At 51.1% G+C, this 18,770-nt stretch overlaps 1 protein-coding gene across 10 annotated transcripts in view; it reads right to left on the reverse strand.

The window, feature by feature from the left end:
- Positions 1–198: 198 nt before the first annotated feature.
- Positions 199–18,770, reverse strand: part of HIF3A (hypoxia inducible factor 3 subunit alpha) — a 28,560-nt gene continuing 9,988 nt past the window's right edge. For 5 of the 10 annotated variants that reach the window (XM_034672786.1, XM_034672790.1, XM_034672785.1 and 2 more), the window contains 9 exons: positions 17,766–17,872; positions 17,404–17,551; positions 14,036–14,154; positions 12,832–13,022; positions 11,601–11,705; positions 7,288–7,559; positions 6,126–6,243; positions 4,746–4,827; positions 199–4,059 (listed from right to left, as the gene is read on the reverse strand). In XM_034672786.1, the coding sequence (XP_034528677.1) occupies positions 3,734–4,059; positions 4,746–4,827; positions 6,126–6,243; positions 7,288–7,559; positions 11,601–11,705; positions 12,832–13,022; positions 14,036–14,154; positions 17,404–17,551; positions 17,766–17,872 (1,468 nt within the window). In that variant the 3' untranslated portion in view covers positions 199–3,733. The remainder of the gene's footprint in view (positions 4,060–4,745; positions 4,828–6,125; positions 6,244–7,287; positions 7,560–11,600; positions 11,706–12,831; positions 13,023–14,035; positions 14,155–17,403; positions 17,552–17,765; positions 17,873–18,770) is intronic. The other 5 variants (XM_019803597.2, XM_019803598.2, XM_034672788.1 and 2 more) reach the window with 3 other exon arrangements.

Raw genomic sequence — 18,770 nt, forward strand, 5'->3', positions numbered from 1 at the left:
GACAAAACGCCGTGAGAAGTGCCTTCCAAAAAGGGGGTGAATTGGGCTGAGAAAGGGAGGCCTTTTCTTGTGGGAGACCCAAGAGTAGCACCATCATAGAAACAGGGTTGGAGGGTAAGAGCGACACACAGGTGGTGGCAGGAGTACTGAGGAGTCCTGGCCTCTCTCCACACCTGTGATATGCAGCTAGGGTTGTGCGTGTGTGTGTGTGTGTGCGGCTGGGGAAGTCTCCTGGACTGTAAGGGAGCCCCAGGTACCCCAGTTACCTGGGGTAAAGTAAAGGTAAGTGCATCCCTGGAGAGCTGAGGGGAGGTGGTGGTGGTTCTAAGACAAGGAAACTGTAGGGATATGAGTTCGAGGATGGCAAACCTTGAGCATGAGGTCCACTAGCAGAAGGACCTGGAATGGGAAGACTTCCGACAGATCGTTGAGTAGGGTAGGAAGCCCAGAATAAAGCTGAGAGGACAGGGTCTGGAATCAGAGAGTCAGAGGTCATAAGATTCTGAACCAGAGGAATCCACAGGGTGATGTCCAGATTCTAGAATCAGAAGCACCTAGAGGCTGAGTTCTTGAACCAAAAGAATTTGGATCTGAAATCAGAGACAGTGGGAGGCTGCGAGGCCTAGATCCAGAGGAATCTATAGAATAAAAACAGAATTCAAAGAACTCTGAGGACTGAGTTCTAGAACCAGAGAGATTTTGGAGTCATAAGATCTAGAATCAGGAGTTGGGCATTATAGGGTGTAGAACCAGAAAAATTCGTAAAGGCAAGGTCTATAATCAGAAGTCTGAAGGCTAAGTTCTACATCTAGAGTAATTTGGAGTCATAAGATGTGGAGAATTAACTGGAGATTGTGAGTCCTAGAACCAAGGGAATTGATAGGGTGAGGTCTGGAATTGGAAGACATCTGAAGCCAAGTTCAAGAATCAGAGAAAAGTGAGATCCGCAGATCTGGAATCAGGGTCTTCGGAACTGCAAGTTCTAAAAGTTGTGTAGTCTCGAATCAGTGGAGGTCACAAGGTCTGGAGCAGAAGACACCTAGAGCATGGTGTCTGGCCTGAAAGTACTATAATGGTTATAAGACTGACATAAAACTCATTTTACTTCTTTTTGATTGGAAAAACAAGTCTTGAGGGTAGAAAGTTGAAAAGGAAGGAGCTGGGCATCGTGAAGCATCCCACCAAAATGATTTAGAAATTCCGAAGTCTGTATTTGGAGCCAGGTGTATTCTGGATCAGGAAGACTAGAACCAATGTGAAGCTTGGGTCATGGGGTCCAGAGTCGGAAGCAGTTGTTGGTTGTAAGAGCTGGAATCAGCAAGAGTCAGAGCATGTGACATCTGGTACAAGGGAGACTTATTTACAGGGAAAGGTCTACAACGAGAGGAAGTCAAGAGTGAGTTCTGGAACCAGAGGACTCTGGTGGGTGTAGGCTCTGGAGCCTGAGGGACTTGGAGGCCATGAGACCTAGAACCAGACAACTTTGGAGACCACGGAAGTATGAAAGAGACAGTGCTGGAGGTAGGGAGGTCCAGAACAAGAACGAGCTGGACGTTGCGAGGTTTGGAGTCAGAGGGGTTTGGAGGATCTGTTGGGGGTGGGCCAGTCTAGAAGAGCAGGTCAGAAGTTGTGTGGTCTAGAACCGTAGAGAGCCAGAGGTTGCCTGGTCTGGGAGCAGAGGAAGTTGGAGGCTACCCCTGGAAATGAAGCCAGTGTCCAGGCGACGCTGGGGGCAGCAGAAGTCCCCAGTGGGGGAGGCAGAGTGGGGTGGCCACTTGGGAGGCTAAGGGGCTGATCAGAAGTTGCTAGGGGTGAGAGCTGCCCCAGAGCCCACCCCCCCATTAACACCTGAGGGAGGAGGGGGGATCAGAGTCCTGCATTCTTATGGACCCCCGGCTATACATAGCGATTCAAAACCTATCACAAAAACAACAAAAAGAAAAATAACAATAAAAGATGGATAGAAAAGAAATGCAATTATGGTTATCAATACTCCCCAGAGCCCAGAAACACAGATCTGAACCCCAACCTCCCCCACCCCTAGTCACCCAAAATCAAGCCAGGAGAGTTGGAGAAAGGGATGAGGTCACCAGTATTGAGAACCCCAAGGGAAGTCCTGAGAGAAGGAGGAGGAGGGCTCCAGGGGCCCCCTCCCAGAGGTCACTGAGCTGAGACCACCCCAAAGAGCCCCCAGACACGGGGGGCAGAGGGGTGAGGGCTGAGGTAGGCCCAAGGTGGGCGGGGGCCACTGAGAGGAGAGAGGGAACCCCTCTCGTGGTACCCCCATCCTGTGCGTTGGCTGCCGGCGTGGAGTGTGGTTGAGGTCCTTTCTGGGGAGTGGAAGGGAGAAGGGGAGAGGGGCTGGCTCAGTTGGCCTGGGCCAGGCCTACTGCTGGCTGGAAGTGGCTCCTGGGCTCGGCGGTGTCCTCATCCGGGTAGAGAGAGAGCATTGAGGGGCCCAGGCCTGTGGGGGGAGATGGAAGGTCAACCAGTGGGGAATTACTACCCAAACCCGTCTTCCCCTCCTGACAGTTAAAAGTGTGGATGGTGAGGCAGGCATGCCTGGATTCAAATCGTAGTAGAATCCTGGGCAGGTTCTATTCTCTGAACCTCAAGGTGCTCAGGATGTTTAAGGCAGTAGTTAAGAAGGCTGGAGCCAGATACAGCCTGAGTTTGAATCCCAGCTCTGCTATTTACTTGCTGTGTGACCTGAGGCAGGTGATTTCACCTCTCTGTGCCTCGGGCTATCTCATATGTAAAATGAGCCAACAATACTTCCTTTCCAGGGCTGCTGTGGGAAGGAAATGAGTGAATCCACGTAAAGTGCTTTGAACAATAGTACTGGTAAGCACTCAGTAAGTGAGCTCTTGCTATTACCCAGGAAACAGGGAGACTTAAACCTAACCCCCGCGTGAGAATTTACCCATTCAGAAAATATTTATTGAGCACCTGCTGTGTGCCAGGCACAGAGGACACAGCAGTCGGCAGGACAGATGAAACTCCCTGCCCTGAGTTCCAGTGAAGGATGGCAGTCTGGTCGAGTACACAATAGGTTTTGCACAAAACTTGGCACAGAGTGAGTGCTAGATAAATATTAGCTCTTCCTTTACAAATATGTACTGAGGCCCTGCTCTGTGCCCAGCCACTGCCCTGCCTCATGCAGACAATAGAATAGGGCATAGCCCACAGCCACAGGGAAAGGCTAAAAATCAAATAATGGCAAACACCCGTATAAATCTGGTCTATGATGAGTGTTTGGAGACACGGGCTTAGGAAGTTAGGGAGGGCTTCATGTAAGGGTAATATTTGATCTGAGATCTAAAGGATGCAATAATTCAGCAAAGAATAGAAGGGAAAGTATTCAAGCAGAAGGATCCGCATATGCAAAGGCCCTGAGACTGTCTCCTCAAGTGAGATTACTTCAAAGTCAGCACAACGCCCTACAGAGTTCCCACACAATCAGCCCCCCCACCCTTCTCCCCTCCTCTCTGCTGCAGCTACACTGGCCTTGTTTCCCCCAATTGCGAAATACTCCCACCTCAGGACCTTTGCATTAGCTGTTCCTCTGCCTGGAATGCTCCTCCCCCAGAAATTGTCACCACTCACTCCCTCACTTCCTTCAGGTCTTTGCTCAAATGTCACCTTCTCAATGAGACCACTCTTAATCATGCCACTTAAAATTGAAATCCCCCCACCCCAGAGTTCCCTTTTCCTTTGCATGCATTATTTTTTCCTAGAAGCACTTATCTTCCTCTCTCACGCCCCTTATATTTGTGTCTTTATTCTGGACTGTCTTCCCCACTGGAATGTCAGCCCTGTGACAGCAGGGATCTCTGCTTTTGTTCACAATTGTGTCTCCAGCTCCTAGGACAGTGCCTGGCATTGACTGTGTGTTCAGTAAAACTTTGTTACACGTATGAAGGACAGAATGAACCAAAAGACAGTAACCGTGGCTGGAACAGAGCATGCGAAGCCGAGTGTGGTCTGAGATGAGGCAGTGGTCAGACCCCGCAGAGACTGGAGTACAAGGTGAGGCGCTTGCTCTTTCTCGGAAGGGCCCTAGGGAGCCATGGACAAGTTGGGAGCAGAGGGAGGCCAGGGTCAGATTCATGCTTTGGGAAGATCCCCTAGCTGATGCGTGCAGGTGTGGAGTGGAGCTCTGGCCACTGACAATTAATTGTGCTGGAAGGTGAGGACGGTAACCTACACGAGCCCAGCAGTGGGCTCGCTCTGTGGAGGGGCTGCGGCACCAACACCGGCGTGACGGCTGACGTCTCTTGAGCGTTTGCTACCAATCAGGTCTTGGGCTGAGCTCTTCCTGTGCTGCCCCTCCACAGAGCCTAAAAACATCTCCTTAAGGTAAGAACTATTGGAACAGGTCCTAACTGACACAGGAGGGAAACCAAGCCTCCAGAAGCAGAAACTGTTTCCCAAAGCCACATAGCTGGGAATGACCAACACAGGACAAGTCCAAAGCATAATCTGACACAGGCTTTGGGAGGCCTAGACTGGGCCTGGGCTCAGTTTCCACCCCAAGGGGCAGTTTTAGCAAGCCCCTGCCGCCCTCGGAGCCTCTCTTTCCCTCCACAGTGCCGCTGAGAGCAGGGGAGGACTGTCTGTCTTTACCAAGGTCACGTCCAGGCACTGACAGCGCCCCCCTCCCACCTTCTGGATTGCCCCACCCCTCTCTCAACCACCTGGGGCACCTGCTCTGGGAGAGAGGGACCCAGAGCCGTGCTACTCACGCAGGGACTCACTCAGTTCCAGGAGGTGGGTGCTGGCATCCTGCTGGCTCCCTGGGGCTGGCCCTCCTGTCAGAAGGAAACTCTGCAGGAGAGAGACAAAGCTGCCACAACCACCATCATCATCATCAATGTCCCAGGAGGCAGGATGGTGCGCTGTGGTTCCAAACTCCATGGGGCTCAGCAGCCACTTATGGGCTGTGACTGTGGGTGAAGCCAGTGTCCTAGATCTCCTCCGTGTGTCCCCCCAGAGCTTCATCCTGCCCTCCTTCTGTGCCCCAGCAGGTGGATGTGCTCCACCTGATGGATGCTCCATCAACATGGAGTCCTTGCTCTATGTGTTCCTGTTGGGTTCTCGAAACAGGAGATGCCAGCAGGAGGGAGGAGGAAGCGGGGGTATTTGATCCCGCTGCTTCTCTGTGATGTGCCACCTTTTGCTGATTCCCAATTTGCTGCCCACACCTTTGCCAGTAGTCCTGCTTTTAAATGCTCCTCAATGCCCCCATGTGAGTGTGCTGTTCCCGGCCCAGACTCTGACCCATGCAGCTGCTCGTCCTCTCGTGTGCAAATGTAAATGCGAAGAATAATGATCATGGCGACAATATCTTAAGAATGGTTATGGAAGTTGTTGATACTATCAACCACACCTCTCACGTTCAAATAGCCCTGCTCCGAGTGAGGAGCCAGAGAGCCACAGAAGGTCCTGGAGGGAGGGGCACAGCCTAGGCCGGGTTTTGGAAAGAGTGTCCTGGTTGCCATTGTGCAGAAAGGACGGCAGGGGTGAGATGGAAGCAGGGAGATGGGGGAAGGAGGGGCAGGGGATGCTGCCTTTGCTTGGTTGTTTTTATACTGTTTGTCGACAGCCACTAAGATTGGCCTATTTTCATTTGCTTCTCATGAGTTCTTGTGAGATGTAACCATCCCACTTCCCAGATGAGGAAACAGGTTTGTGGTGGTCCCATCACCTGCCCAAGGTCTCACAGTTACTAGGTGGCAGACCTGGGACTTGAACGCAAGTCAGTCTGACTCCAGTGTCTGGACTCTTAATGCTACACTAACAATCCAAGGCCCAGAACGGTTGTAGGTTTGGGAGGGAGGCCCATGGGAGAAGTTCCTATACATACTAACCTTTGTCATTTCTCCCCTTTACCCTGCTTAATTTTTCTCCTTAGAACTTACCACCAACTTACATAAATTTGCAAAGCCTTTTCATACCTGTGAACTGAGCTAGCAAATCAAGGTCCTAGCCTCGCCTGGATGACTGACCTTCCATTTGACCTTCAGCCAGCCCCTGCCCCTCTCTGGTTTTCCCACCCATAAAACAGTAAGTTTAAGCCCACTAGGTTCTGAGGGCCAGAGAATCCCACCGATACCTTAACATACCAGGCTGAGGGGAGGCAGCAGGGAGTTTTCGGGTTCTGGGCTGGGGGACCGTTTTGGGGGTCTCACTCCCAGCAGCTCCACCCCTTCGGCTTCATCCTCTGAGCTCTGAGCCAGGGTCCTGGAGGGAAACAGGTCAGAATCTCAGAACACAACAAACGTCAGCAGGTGTGGGCACCACTGTAAGCAGGTGACGAGCGCTCATTCACTCTCCCAAGTGCCTGTTTATTCCTTTACTCATATACCCACCCATCTACCAACCCATCATCCATTCATCCAGCCATCTAGCCATCCACCCATCATCCATCCCACCCATCCAGCCAGCCACCAATCTCTCCACCCATCTTTCCATCTACCAATCATCCATCCACCCACCCACCCACCTACCCATCCATCCACCAATCTGTCCATCCATCCATCTGTCCACCCATCCACCCACCCACCAGTCCATCTTCCCATTCATCTATCCAGTGATCCATCTACCACCCACCCACTCACCATCCATCCATCCACCTCCTACATTCATTAATTCACTCCCTCCCTCATTCAGTAAGTCTTTATTAGGCACCCACTGTATATCCAGCACCAAGCTGAGAGCTTTGGGAAATAATGAGGTGTATCCATAAAACCTCATACGGAGAGTAAAGGCACCATTCTGGACACTAAATGGGCACATGCCTGCAACGTGGAGAGCAAAAGCTTGAGGATTAGTAATTTAATGTCCTTGGAAGAAGGACATGGACCCCCTGAAATTACATGAAAATTGTGCATCTGTATGTATGTGTAAATGTTTTTTGGGAAAGAGTCCATAGCTTTCAACAGATTCTCAAAGGTGTTAGGAAACTTGGTTCTAGACAGTTTGTTTGACACTGCTGCAGTGTCCTCTTAACTGACAAAAATCGTGACGAGGCCAGATATAAATATGTTCTCAGGGAGAGGGCCCTGGTGGACTGGTGGGATTCAGATAAATGAGGAGAAGAGTGGAGGGCAGAGCCAAGGCAAAGAGGTTGGACCGATCATGGCATGGGCTGGGGACACTGAGGGCCCGGCTGGAGCAGAGGTCAGCAGGTCAGCAGGAGGAATGATGAGGGATGGGGCTGAAACAAGAGGCAGGAGCAAGACAGGGGGGTCAGTCCCTTTATATCCTCCCTCTACTGCGGCTCACCTCTTCCGAGCCCCAGCCATGGGGGAGGGCGCCAAGGGGTCCCCTCTGGAAGGGCTGGAGCAGCTCAGCCGGGGGTCACTCCCCCAGCGGGGCAGCAGGGAGGGCTCAGGGGTTGGGGGCGACAGGCCATGGAAGCTCCGAGCACGGGGCCGGGGGACAGCGCCTGGAGGTCTGTGGAAGGCCCTGGGTAGCTGCTCGCTGGAGTTGAGCTGGAAGTCATCATCCATGGAGATGTAGGGGGCCAGCATCTCCAGATCCAGAGTGTCGACGTCCTGTGGGAGGCAGGGAGGCAGGAGGAGGTTAAGAGCAAGGGCCTCAGCCTCAGGTGGGCTGGAGCTGGACTCCCAGCTCCACCACCTCTGAGCTGTGTGCCCAAGGTCAAGAGTCTGAGCTTCACTTTCCTCATCTGTAAAATGGGTGGAAGGACTCTGTGGTAGCCAGTCACCAAGATGGCTCCCAAGGATCCTCGCCTCTTGGTACTCGCGCCCTAGTATAATCCCCCACTACAGTGACTAGGGTTGATCTGGGAATGACAGGATATTGAGGGGATAACAGTGTGGGACTCCCAATGTTAGGTTATAAAGATACCGTGGCTTCTGTTTTTGCTGCAAACTCTCTCGGGTCACGTGCTCTGGGGGAAGCCCTACAGAGAGGCTCACATGGCAAGAAACTGAGATGTCCTGCCAACAGACGAGCGAGTGACCTTGTAAGTGCATCCTAGTCCCTTTCAAGCCTTCAAGTGACGGCAGCCCTGGGTGATGACATCTTGATTGCAACCTTGAGAGAGAGACCTGGAGCAAAAGCCACCCCACTGAGTGGCTCTCAGGCCCCTGATCCCCAGAAATTACGTGACGTCGTACATGTTTGTTATTTTCAGTTTTCGGGGAATTTGTTACCCACAAACAAATGACAAGTAAGATTTTGATCCCGAGAGTGGGGTGCTGCCTACGGCTTTGGCACTGGGCAGTGGGCGGGGGCCGGAAGGGCTCTGAAGAGCCTGTCGGAGCCTAGACTGCCTTGAACAAACTATTAGTGGAAACGTGAAGCATGAGGAGCCAGCCAGTGAGAGCATTAAGGGAGGTGAGGAACATGTGACCAGAAGCCCGAAGAAAGTGGATTTTTGTTGTGTGGCGGCTAAAGTTTTGTGTCACGTGCAGTTTTATGGAACTCGGAACAGGTAACTCGTGAGCTACAAGATTCCCAGCCAGAGTGTTGAATGGCTGCCTGATTTCTTCTTGCCACTTGGAGTAAAGGCAAGAGGAGAAAGGAGCTGAAGGAGAAACATTAAACATGAGGGAGCTGGGGAACTGAAGGTCTCGAAGATTCTCAACCTCCCCATGAAGTGAAGAATTAACTTCACCCAAAACGAGGTGTGGCCTTTGCCCCAGCTCCTTGGGATTTCCTGAGTGACAGGCGTGTCTTTCCTCCCCATGGTGAGCCCCTGGGGCCACACCTGACAGTGTATGCCAATGAGATGACTCAGGCTCGGGACTGGCCATGCCCGAACGGGCAACCGTGCGATGAGACGGTTGAGGCCATGTGAGATCAGGCTGACCTTTAGGGGAAGGGTGTGTGTTGGGGAGGTGGAGATGAAGATCAAAGTCAACTACGTGGGCAATAATTCAGTCATGCCTACATAATGACCCTTCAGTGAAAACTCTGGACACCTGGGACACCTGGTTAGCTCAGCAGGTTGTGTCCGCCTCTTGGTTTCGGCTCAGGTCATGATCTCAGGGATTGAGCCCCACGTCAGTTCAGTGGGAGTCTGCCTGGATATTCCCTCCTTCTGACCCTCCCCCTGCTCATGCTCTGTCTCTCTAAAATAAATAATAAATCTTAAACAAAAACCCAAAACTGGACACCACAGCTTGGGTGAGCTTCCTGGTGTGGCAATATGCCACGTGTGCTGCCAGGAGCGTGACATGTCCCTGGGGTCATGAAAGTTTTGCATTTGGGACCCTCCCAGTCCCAGATTCCACCGTATGCATTCCTTCATTGGCTATAATATTCTTTCGAAGTAATAAAACTATCATAAGTCCAGTGCTGTCCTAAGTTCTAGAGCTACTTTTAGCAAATTACTGAAACTGAAGGAGTCGGTGGGCCTCTCTGAATTTACAGGCAGCTGGTCTGAAGTGAGGGTGGCTCTGGGCATCCCCCTGCCCGCCGGCCACCCCAAGCTTGCAGCTGATGTTAGAAGTCTTAGACAGACTTGGCAGACAAGAGGACTGTGACCTTCGCCTTGAGTCTGGCTGACTCTGGGGACTCCCCAGGTGGCAGAGATGCTAAAACTGAGCAGAGAAGAACACGCTTAGGAAGGCATGGTCTAAAGATGAAGCCCAGGTGTGACTATAAAATTCTCTGTTAAGGCTTCAGGAAGATCAAAGGTGTTGCCTAGAGTATCCCTCAGTCAGATAACCTCACTCAAGAGTTTAAGGATATGCTTCACAGATCTCCTCAATCAGACAATGGGGCTTCTATTAAATTTCTGGGCACTGTCGCTCAGCATCTCAGCAAAAGCCCAAAGTAGAGAAGGGCTTATCTCAAAGAGATCATGGGCATGTCTTTGGTCTAAAGGAGTGAACGCCAAAGAGATTCACATAAGACCCACAGATTTTTTTTTAAGATTATTATATAGACAGAAATGTTGCCAGCGTGGATTGGAGGGGAGAGAGATGGTACTAAATGAAAAAAGACCTTTGGGCCACCAACGTTCCCTAACAAGAAGGCAAGTCATGAAAACCCTCTCAGTTGCAAATACATATTACCCCTTATGAAAAAGCAAGGAGGACTCCAAGTAAGGAGCCCAGAGTCTAGAGAGTAGAGCCAAGAACCATGGAGAAGGGCCCTAGGAAGTAGCAGGAATGAGTTCTGATCAAGGAAATTCCCATAGTTGCCCAACCGGGTTTCAAAACTGCTGTGGGCCAATGACACCTGTTCATGCTCCAGTCCTCTCCCTCTTTTTGAATAGGGGACTACATAGCCTTACTCTGTGCCTGTCCCACCACTGTATGCAGGGGATGTGGCTGGCACATCCCTTGTCTCTTTAGTTCACAGGCCAACAGGGTGAGAGCTTCACCACACCCAGACTCCATGTAGGTGACAAGGTTCCAGACATTAGGCTGATACTGTCATGGGAAGAGACTTTGGGGGCACTTGGGAGGGGGTGGGTGTGTTTTACGTGAGGGAGAGACATGAATTATTGGGAGCCCCAATGATCCTTGCCTTCTGGTGTGTCTGGATGCCTTCTGCATTGTACCAGGGTTGGTCTGTATGACCAATACAATACAGTGAAGTGATGGTGTGTTGCTTCTGAGATTAGGTTATAAAAGACTGCATTTTCTGTCTTGGGCTCACTCTCCTTATCTCTTGGATTCCTTGCTTTCGGGGAAGCCAAGCAGCCTATATGGTAAGGAACTGAGGCCTCCAGCCAGGGCCAGTGAGGGACTGATGCCTGCCAACAACCATGTGTGTGAGCTTGGATGTGGATCCCCTAGCCCCACATGACCGTACCCCTGATGGAGAGCTTGACTTCAGCCTCACAAGAGACTCAGCAAAAACCATCCAGCTGAGCTGCTCCCAGATTCCTGAATCTCAGAAATGGTGTGACATGATAAATGTTAGTTGTTTCAAGGTGCTCAGTTTGGGTGTGATTTGTTATGGAGCAATAGAGAACTAATACATCATGTCAGTGTCATTCAACTAGCTGTTCAGTCATCCAAACATTATCAATCCATCTATCATCTATCCAGTGAATCAGTGGCCCATCTAACTATGCATCCAGACATCCATTATCCATCCAACCAGCCATCCATTTATATATTCATCTAACCATCACCCATCCATCTATCCCCCATCATCCACCTAATGAATACAATGACCTTTCTATCCATCCATCCATCCATCCATCCATCTATCCATCCATCCATCCATCTATCCATCCATCTATCCATCCACTCATCCATCCATCCATCCATCCATCCATCCATCCATCCATTCATCCATCCATCCATCCACTCATCCATCCACCCACTCATCCATCCATCCATCCATCCATCCATCCATCCATCCATCCAACCATCCACCCATCCATCCATCCATCCATCCATCCATCCATCCATCCATCCACCCACCCATCCATCCATCCACCCATCCATCCATCCACCCATCCATCCACCCACCCATCCATCCACCCACCCATCCATCCATCCATCTCCACTCACCCCCTCAACCATGCTACTACCCTCTCTAAAGCTCAGATATGTCAACCCCCAGAGCACAGGGGTAAAGACTGTTCCTTCCAGGCCAGCCCTTACCTGAGCTATATCTAGATCCGTCTCCACAGCCTCAAGGTCTTTCCCCGAGGCCAAGAGTTTGTGTGTATTCTCCATGTTCACGAGTGGTTCATCTGGGAGATCAGCCTGTGGGGAGAGAGTAAACACTTAAGGAAATCTGGAGCTAGGAAATGTTAACAGTAAGATAGTCTGGACATTTGAGCTCAGGGGCAGAAGTGAGGGTTAAATGTCAGACAGCTGGGACACCAAGGGGGTCAAACAGCAAAAGCGAATGAATTCTGGACATGGGTGTTCAGAAGGTGGAAGTGGCCAGGGATAGACTGACAGGGAAAACTTGAAGATTTAAAGACCAAAGCCTGAGGCTAAGATATTCAGGCCCTCCTGGAGTCTGGAGTCTGGGTAAAATGATGCAGAGTCTGCTATCCCAGGTGTAAAGGTGAAGTCAAAGGCCACAGTCTTCTTTCTCTGGTGGAGAGAAGATCTCGGGGGTGGGGGCTGGGTAAGAATGAGGAGAGTCAACACCAGCTAATATGGGCCCCTGAGTCAAAGGTCACACGACCTGAACTCAAGTAAAAAAAGGAACTGCTATGGTATATTGAGCACTACTAAGTATCAGGTGTCTACTCAGCGCTTCCCATGAATGATCTCAATGAACCCTCACTGCAGCCAATGAGATGGCTACTTGCTATGATCCTCATTTTATAGATGAAGACACTGAGGGCCCACGTGTCCAGGGTAACACAAGTGGTAAGCGGCAGATTCAGGATTTGAATCCTGGTCTGTATAATTTTTTTTTTAAAGATTTTATTTATTTGACAGAGAGAGAGCACAAGCAGGCAGAGGGAGAGGGAGAAGACTCCCTGCTGAGCAGGGAGCCCGACACAGGGCTTGATCCCAGGACCCCGGGACCATGACCTGAGCCAAAGGCAGACGCTTCATGGACTGAGCCACTCAGGCACTCATGGTCTGTGTAATTTAAGACATTAGACGTTCTTGACTCTTTGAGAGCCTGGATGATTGGTCGCAAGCGAAGAGCGGGGGCAGGGGGGTCACCTGTGCCAGTCCCAAATAACCCAGGTTTTGGTCCAGATAACAGTTGAAGAATCTGGGATCCAGGTCTTAAAGGAACCCTATCTCACCCTAACCTTCCCACTGCACAGAGGGAGCAACTGAGGCCCAGAGAACAGCAAGATTCAAGCCAAAGGCCAAAGCAGCCTGGATGCTGAGGGCTTACTTGGGAGGGACTGCTTACCGGAAGAGGGCTTTGGGGGCGCCGTGTGGCTGGGGGTACGCTGGGGGTGGCGGCTCCTGAAGTCCCGTCCAGGATGGGTGCCAGGAGGCGACGCAGGTCAGGGCTGCAGAAGCGGCGGGGGTCAGCGGCCAGGGCGGCTTCACTCAGGGCGGGGGGGTGCAGGAAGGCCAGGATCCGGGGACCAGAGGCATCTACGGGACACACAGATGGGGAGGACACAGGCTGGTCATCCAGGGCTGAGGGGCAGAGCCCTCCACACCAACCCCAGCGAGCCTGGTTGACATTTTCTATAAGCAGTCCGGGTGGAGGCTGTTCACAGTGCTGCGGAGCTGAGTTCTGGAGAAGCCTTGCGGGACCAGCTTCTATCCCTTCAGTTGCCAGACTGTGGTGAGCCCCTAGAGGGTCCTCGAGGGGCCAATGTGGGGTGGGGGGCACACAGTAGGCTCGGGAGAGTAGCAACTGCCCAACGATGGGGAAACGTTTTAATATTTAAAATCAACACAGCCGGCCCAAGGCCCATGACTGACCCAATTCTCCACTAGCACAGAACAGCAATCAGCCACTCCACTCTGGAGGGCTCACATGTTAGGAGAAAAGACAGGCCCCAGGCCCTCAAGGAGGTTTTAAGGTCCCTGGAGGTGAGTTCTGAGCCAGAAAAGAAAAGGATATCAGTGACCCCACACCACACCCAGGAGCATGGGCTGCCAGCAACCGCTTGGAGAAGGGGACAGCCTTGAAGAACCAACAGGAAGAGAAGCTCATCCAGGACTTGGGGGTCAGGTGGGGGGAGAAGGAAGAGAGAGAAAAGAACCAGACTCAGGAGGGTCAAGATTACTGGACGCCAGTGAGCAATGAGGTGGGAGCAGGGAACCAGCTGAAGGGTGGGGGCGATGGGAAGCCACAGCGGGATTCTGAGCAGAGGAGCAGCAAGACTGAAGCAGTCATCCCAGGGACACAGGAGAAGTAGGACAGAAGAAAGAAGAGCATTCTGGGCAGAGGAAGCTGCCAGCACACAGGTCCTGAGGCATGAGAGTCTAGCATCTTCCAAGAGCACTAAGGAAGCGCTCAGAGAGTGAGTGAGAAGGGGAGGGAGGCGGAAGTCAGGTCACACAGGGCCTGTTGAGCTCCATTCTTAAGGCATCTGGGCTTTTCCCTCAAGCATCCTGGGGCCACAACCCTTCCCAGTCCCAGCTCTGCCCCATACCAAGGCTGTCCCCAGAATTAGGGGCGTCCTTCTGTGAGGGGGTGCCCCGCTGGATGGGTCTGCGAGAGTGTCGCTCCGTTTGCTCCAGGGACAGCACCACTCCGGTCTCTTCCACCCGGCTGGGGTACAGGGCAAAAAGGGGAGCGGAAGTCAGGGAGGGTCCTTGCCACCCCCCGCCCCCGGCCCAGGCAGCCCCCTCAGATGATGTCCCTTCACAGGAGGCGATCTCCCTCAGGGGCAGGAGGGCATTGTGCAGAAAATAATGTGCCACATTTACTTGTTTCTTTTACTGATTAATTTTGGTTGAATCCTTTTTATTATAATAGCATTTAAAATAAAGTTATGTGTGTCTTCCCAAGCTCTCTCTGTGGAAGGAGATGAAAAAAAAGGCTTGGCATTTAGCACAGCTTGAGGAGAGGGGGGGAGAAGGGTGGGGGAACGAGGGACAGAGAAGGAGAGAGTCAAAAGGCATAAGAACGAAATACTCTCTTTATATTTACTTATTAACATTCTTATAAATGATTGATGAAGTATATATATTTAACATTCTTACATTACCAAATATGAAGAATTCAGAGGGATAGATTTTAATGAATAAGATTTTATTTGTGAAGTTTCTATTCATAGACATTTTTCATATTCAAGGGAATGGATTTATAAATATATCCTTCTTATGTCCCCTGCGCCTCCCTTCCCCCCAGTCTCTAGCTGCTGAGACAGCCCAAATGTTCTGAGCAAATCCGCTTTTGGAAAATTGGTCAGGGGGCTAAAAACCAGGCCCTCGTTTGCATCTAATTTGCATAACAATATCCAGGATGGCACATGGTGGTCCTCCCACCGGCTCTTTGAGGAGCTAGGCCCCTTCCCCACCCTTATCAAACCCCTTCTGGGCTGGACACATGCCAATTTAATCTGGACCAAAGCCACACCATCCCCCTTGAAAAACACAAGCACGCACATGGCCTGGATGTATACACACGGTTCGCACGAACACAAACAGGAGCACTCATATACACCCAGGTGTGTACACAGACAGATTGTGTGCATAATCCCTACTCTCATGCTGACACACGTGCATATTCGGCACATGAAGTTCACTCATTCGTTCATTCCATAAACATGTCCTAGAGCACTAGTACTGTCTGGTGGCTAAGAGCAATGACTCTACAGCCAGTGACTGGGGTTCAAATCCCAGCCATGCCACTCTGAAGCTGTGTGACCTCAAGTATGTGGCTGAACCTCTCTGTGTCTCATTTTCCTCCTCTGTAAAGAGGTAATATAATAATACCTCCTCCTGGGTGCCTGGGTGGCTCCGTCAGTTAAGCGTTGGCCTTCAGCTCAGATCATGAACCCAGGGTCCTGGGATCGAGTCCCACATCGGGCTCCCTGCTTCTCCCTCTCCTCCTCCCCTGTTCATGCTCTCTCTCTCTCTCAAATAAATAAATAAAATCTTAAAAAGATAATAATACCTCCTCCCCAGGTGGTTAGGAGGCTTACGTGGGCTAACACACATAAAATGCACAGAATCATGCCTGACACGTGGGGATACTGTAAGTATTTGTGATTCTTGTTTATTGAACAACTACTAGGTGCCAGGTGCTGTTCTAGGTGCTGAAGATTCAGCAGTGCCCCTTGTACATGAGTTTTATTCTTATAAAGCAAATTCTCACTGCAGTGGAGGGGGGTTCGGGTCTGGAAGGGGAGGGGGTTTTATGCTACAAAGTAGAAGCACCTGGGCACACAGAGATAGCCACACAACTGCACACCCCACAACACGTACACAGAACAAGGACAGTGAACACCATGTACTCCTTATTTCACTATCATTAAGTAAGCTATTCCTTCCTCAGCCATGTCTGCCAATCAAAGTGAACTTTTCGGGCCTGCTCTTTAATGCTTAGAGTACAGAAGACTGAAACCACAGTGCCTGGCCCTAGAAAGGCAAATCTTCACAAGGAATAAAAGGAGTTTAGAGAAGAGGCAGGGGCAGGCCCCTTCTCCTTTGCGGTGACAATGGCGAGGCCTCTTGCCACATCGACAAGTTATTCGAGGACTCTGATTTGGAAAGGTGTTCAAGTGAGAACGTTCCACTGATGATCCGTCCTGCTTTCTTGTGCAGTACAAAGACATGTATGGGTGTTCCTCCTACCCGCTTCTTTGTTTTAAGTAGCTTCCACGCCCAGCATGGAGCCCAACACAGAGCTTGAACTCATGACCTTGAGATTGAGACCTGAGCTGAGATCAAGAGCCGGACACTTGGACGCTTCACCGACTGGAGGCAGCCAGGAGCCCCTCCCCACTTCCGTTTTCTAATAGAATCTCTCCTTGATCAAAAAGACGTAGGGAAACTCCTAAGGCTTTAGAAATTGATACCATGTCCTGGAAGATAATTTTCAAAGAAAAGCTGTAATTCTCTCTGTCTTCTGTGCTCATTTGCTGCCCCTCGTCACAATGTTGTCATGGTGAAAAACTTCTAATACGCTGAGTGCAGTGGAAGAGAGCCTGTGATTTACCACTGCACATCCATTAGAATGGTTAAAATTAAAAGCAAAGAAGACAAAAACAGATGACACAAAATGCTGGCAGCCATGCAGAAGAACGGGAACCCTCACATTGCTGGTGGGAAGGCAAAACGGTGCAGCCTTTTGGGAAAATGACCTGGTAGTTTCTTATGAAGTTAAATATACACTGACCATGCCTAGGTGTTTACCCAAGGGAAATGAAAACATGATCTCACGAAATCTTCTATGAGAATGTTTACAGTAGCTTTTTTCGTAATCACCCGAAATAGGAACCAGCCCAAATGTCCTCCAACTGGCGAATGGGTAAACAAACTCTGGTCTGTTCACATTCATACCACAGAACACACCCAGCATTCAAAAGGAGCGACTGATACAGCAGAGATACATTTTACATATATTATGCTAAGTGAAAGAAGCCAGACTCAAAATGCTCCATCCTGCAGGGTTCTATGAACAGGACATTCTGGAAAAGGCAAAATGCTAGGGGTCAGAGAACAGCTCGGTGGTTGCCAGGGACCTGGGGCAGTGGGGGTGGGATTCACCATGACAGAATGTTTTTGGGAGATTCTCTATAGCTTGACTGTGGAAGTGATTCCACAATCCCACGCCTTTGTCAAAACTCAGAACCGGCCACCAAAAAGTATATTTATTATATGTAAATTATACTTCAATTTTTAAAAAGCAAAAAGTCCCCGTGATTACATGTGCGTGGGTGTGCGCACACACCTATGTGTCACACATGTTCTACACACATGGACGTGTGAACACTCCCTCTCACAGTCGTGGGCACACACACACCTATCTGCACCCATGCAGACCAGACCCACGCACACCCCTCCCACTTACCTGATCAAGAAGTGGACGCAGACGATACTCTCAGACTGGGGAGCCCGGCCCCCTGACACCACTGTGGCCTGAGTCTGGGTCCACAGATAGCCACCACTCCGGGCCAGGAAGCGATACTGCCCCGTTACTGCCTGGCCCTTGCTCAGCACTGGGGAAGGGGATGGGGAGGGGTCAGGGCCATAGAAAGGGCACATGGGGAGAAAAGGCGCTGGGGGCAGGGGCTTTGGGTATGAGGGGAACAGGGAAGAGAAGGTTCCTTGGGGCGTGGGCCATAGGGAGCTGGTGTCAGGGTTGGGAGGAAGGCTCCCTGGAGCATGGGGAACTGGGGGGCTGGTTTCAGAGTGCCAGGAAGTCTCACGTACGGGTGTGGATGCTCTGGCCAACGGCGTCGGAGTCCAGAGCGTGAATGTACTCATAGGCGGAGCAGCCGATCAGGTCATCAGGGCTGTAGCCAGCGACCTCCGCGATCCTGGGGTGGGTGCAGTGGGGCCTGGTCAGTTCAACTGGCTGAGGTGGAGGGTGGGGCTGGGGCACACGGGGATGAAGCCAGCAAGACAGGGACAGATAGGGATGTAACAGAGAGAAAGGGAGAGTAAGAAAAAGAAAAGGGATTATGATAGGCTGAATAATGGCCCCTGAAGAGGTCTGCCTCCTAATCCCGGGGACCTGTGACTGTTGTGACCTCACAGGGCAAGGGGACTGTGTGGGGCTGATTAAGTGCCGGGTCTTGAGACGTGGAGCTTCACCTGGACGAGCCTGGTGGGCTCCATGTGGCGACGGGGGCCCTTACAGAGGGATACGGAGAACAGGACAGGTTCTGTTCTGTTCTGATGGAGGCGGATGGCGGGGCCATGTGTTTTGAAGATGGAGAAAGGGGCTCCAAACCAAGGAATATAGGAAGATTGCAGAAGCATTTAAGGCAAGGAGCCTCCAGAAGGAATGCAGCCCTTGACTTTAGCTCCATGAGACTCATTTCAGGCTTCTGACCTCGAGAGCTCTGAGATGGTATGTGTTGTGTTGAGCCCCTTGGCTTGTGATGATTGTTACAGCCGCAGCAGGAAACGGACAGGGGCGGTGGGGATGGAAAGAGTAAAAAAGGAAGAGGGAAAAGTAGCGGAGAAGACAAAGGAAGAAAAGAAAATCAGAAAAAGAAAGATATGAAGAAATGAATAAGGGGCGCCTGGGTGGCACAGTCGTTAAGCGTCTGCCTTGGCTAAGGGCGTGATCCCAGAGTTCTGGGATCAAGCCCCACATCAGGCTCCTCCGCTAGGAGCCTGGTTCTTCCTCTCCCACTCCCCCTGCTTGTGTTCCCTCTCTCGCTGGCTGTCTCTCTCTGTCAAATAAACAAAATCTTTTTTTTTTTTGTC

Source organism: Ailuropoda melanoleuca, chromosome 12 (genome assembly GCF_002007445.2).
Source record: "Ailuropoda melanoleuca isolate Jingjing chromosome 12, ASM200744v2, whole genome shotgun sequence".
Taxonomy (NCBI): domain Eukaryota; kingdom Metazoa; phylum Chordata; class Mammalia; order Carnivora; family Ursidae; genus Ailuropoda; species Ailuropoda melanoleuca.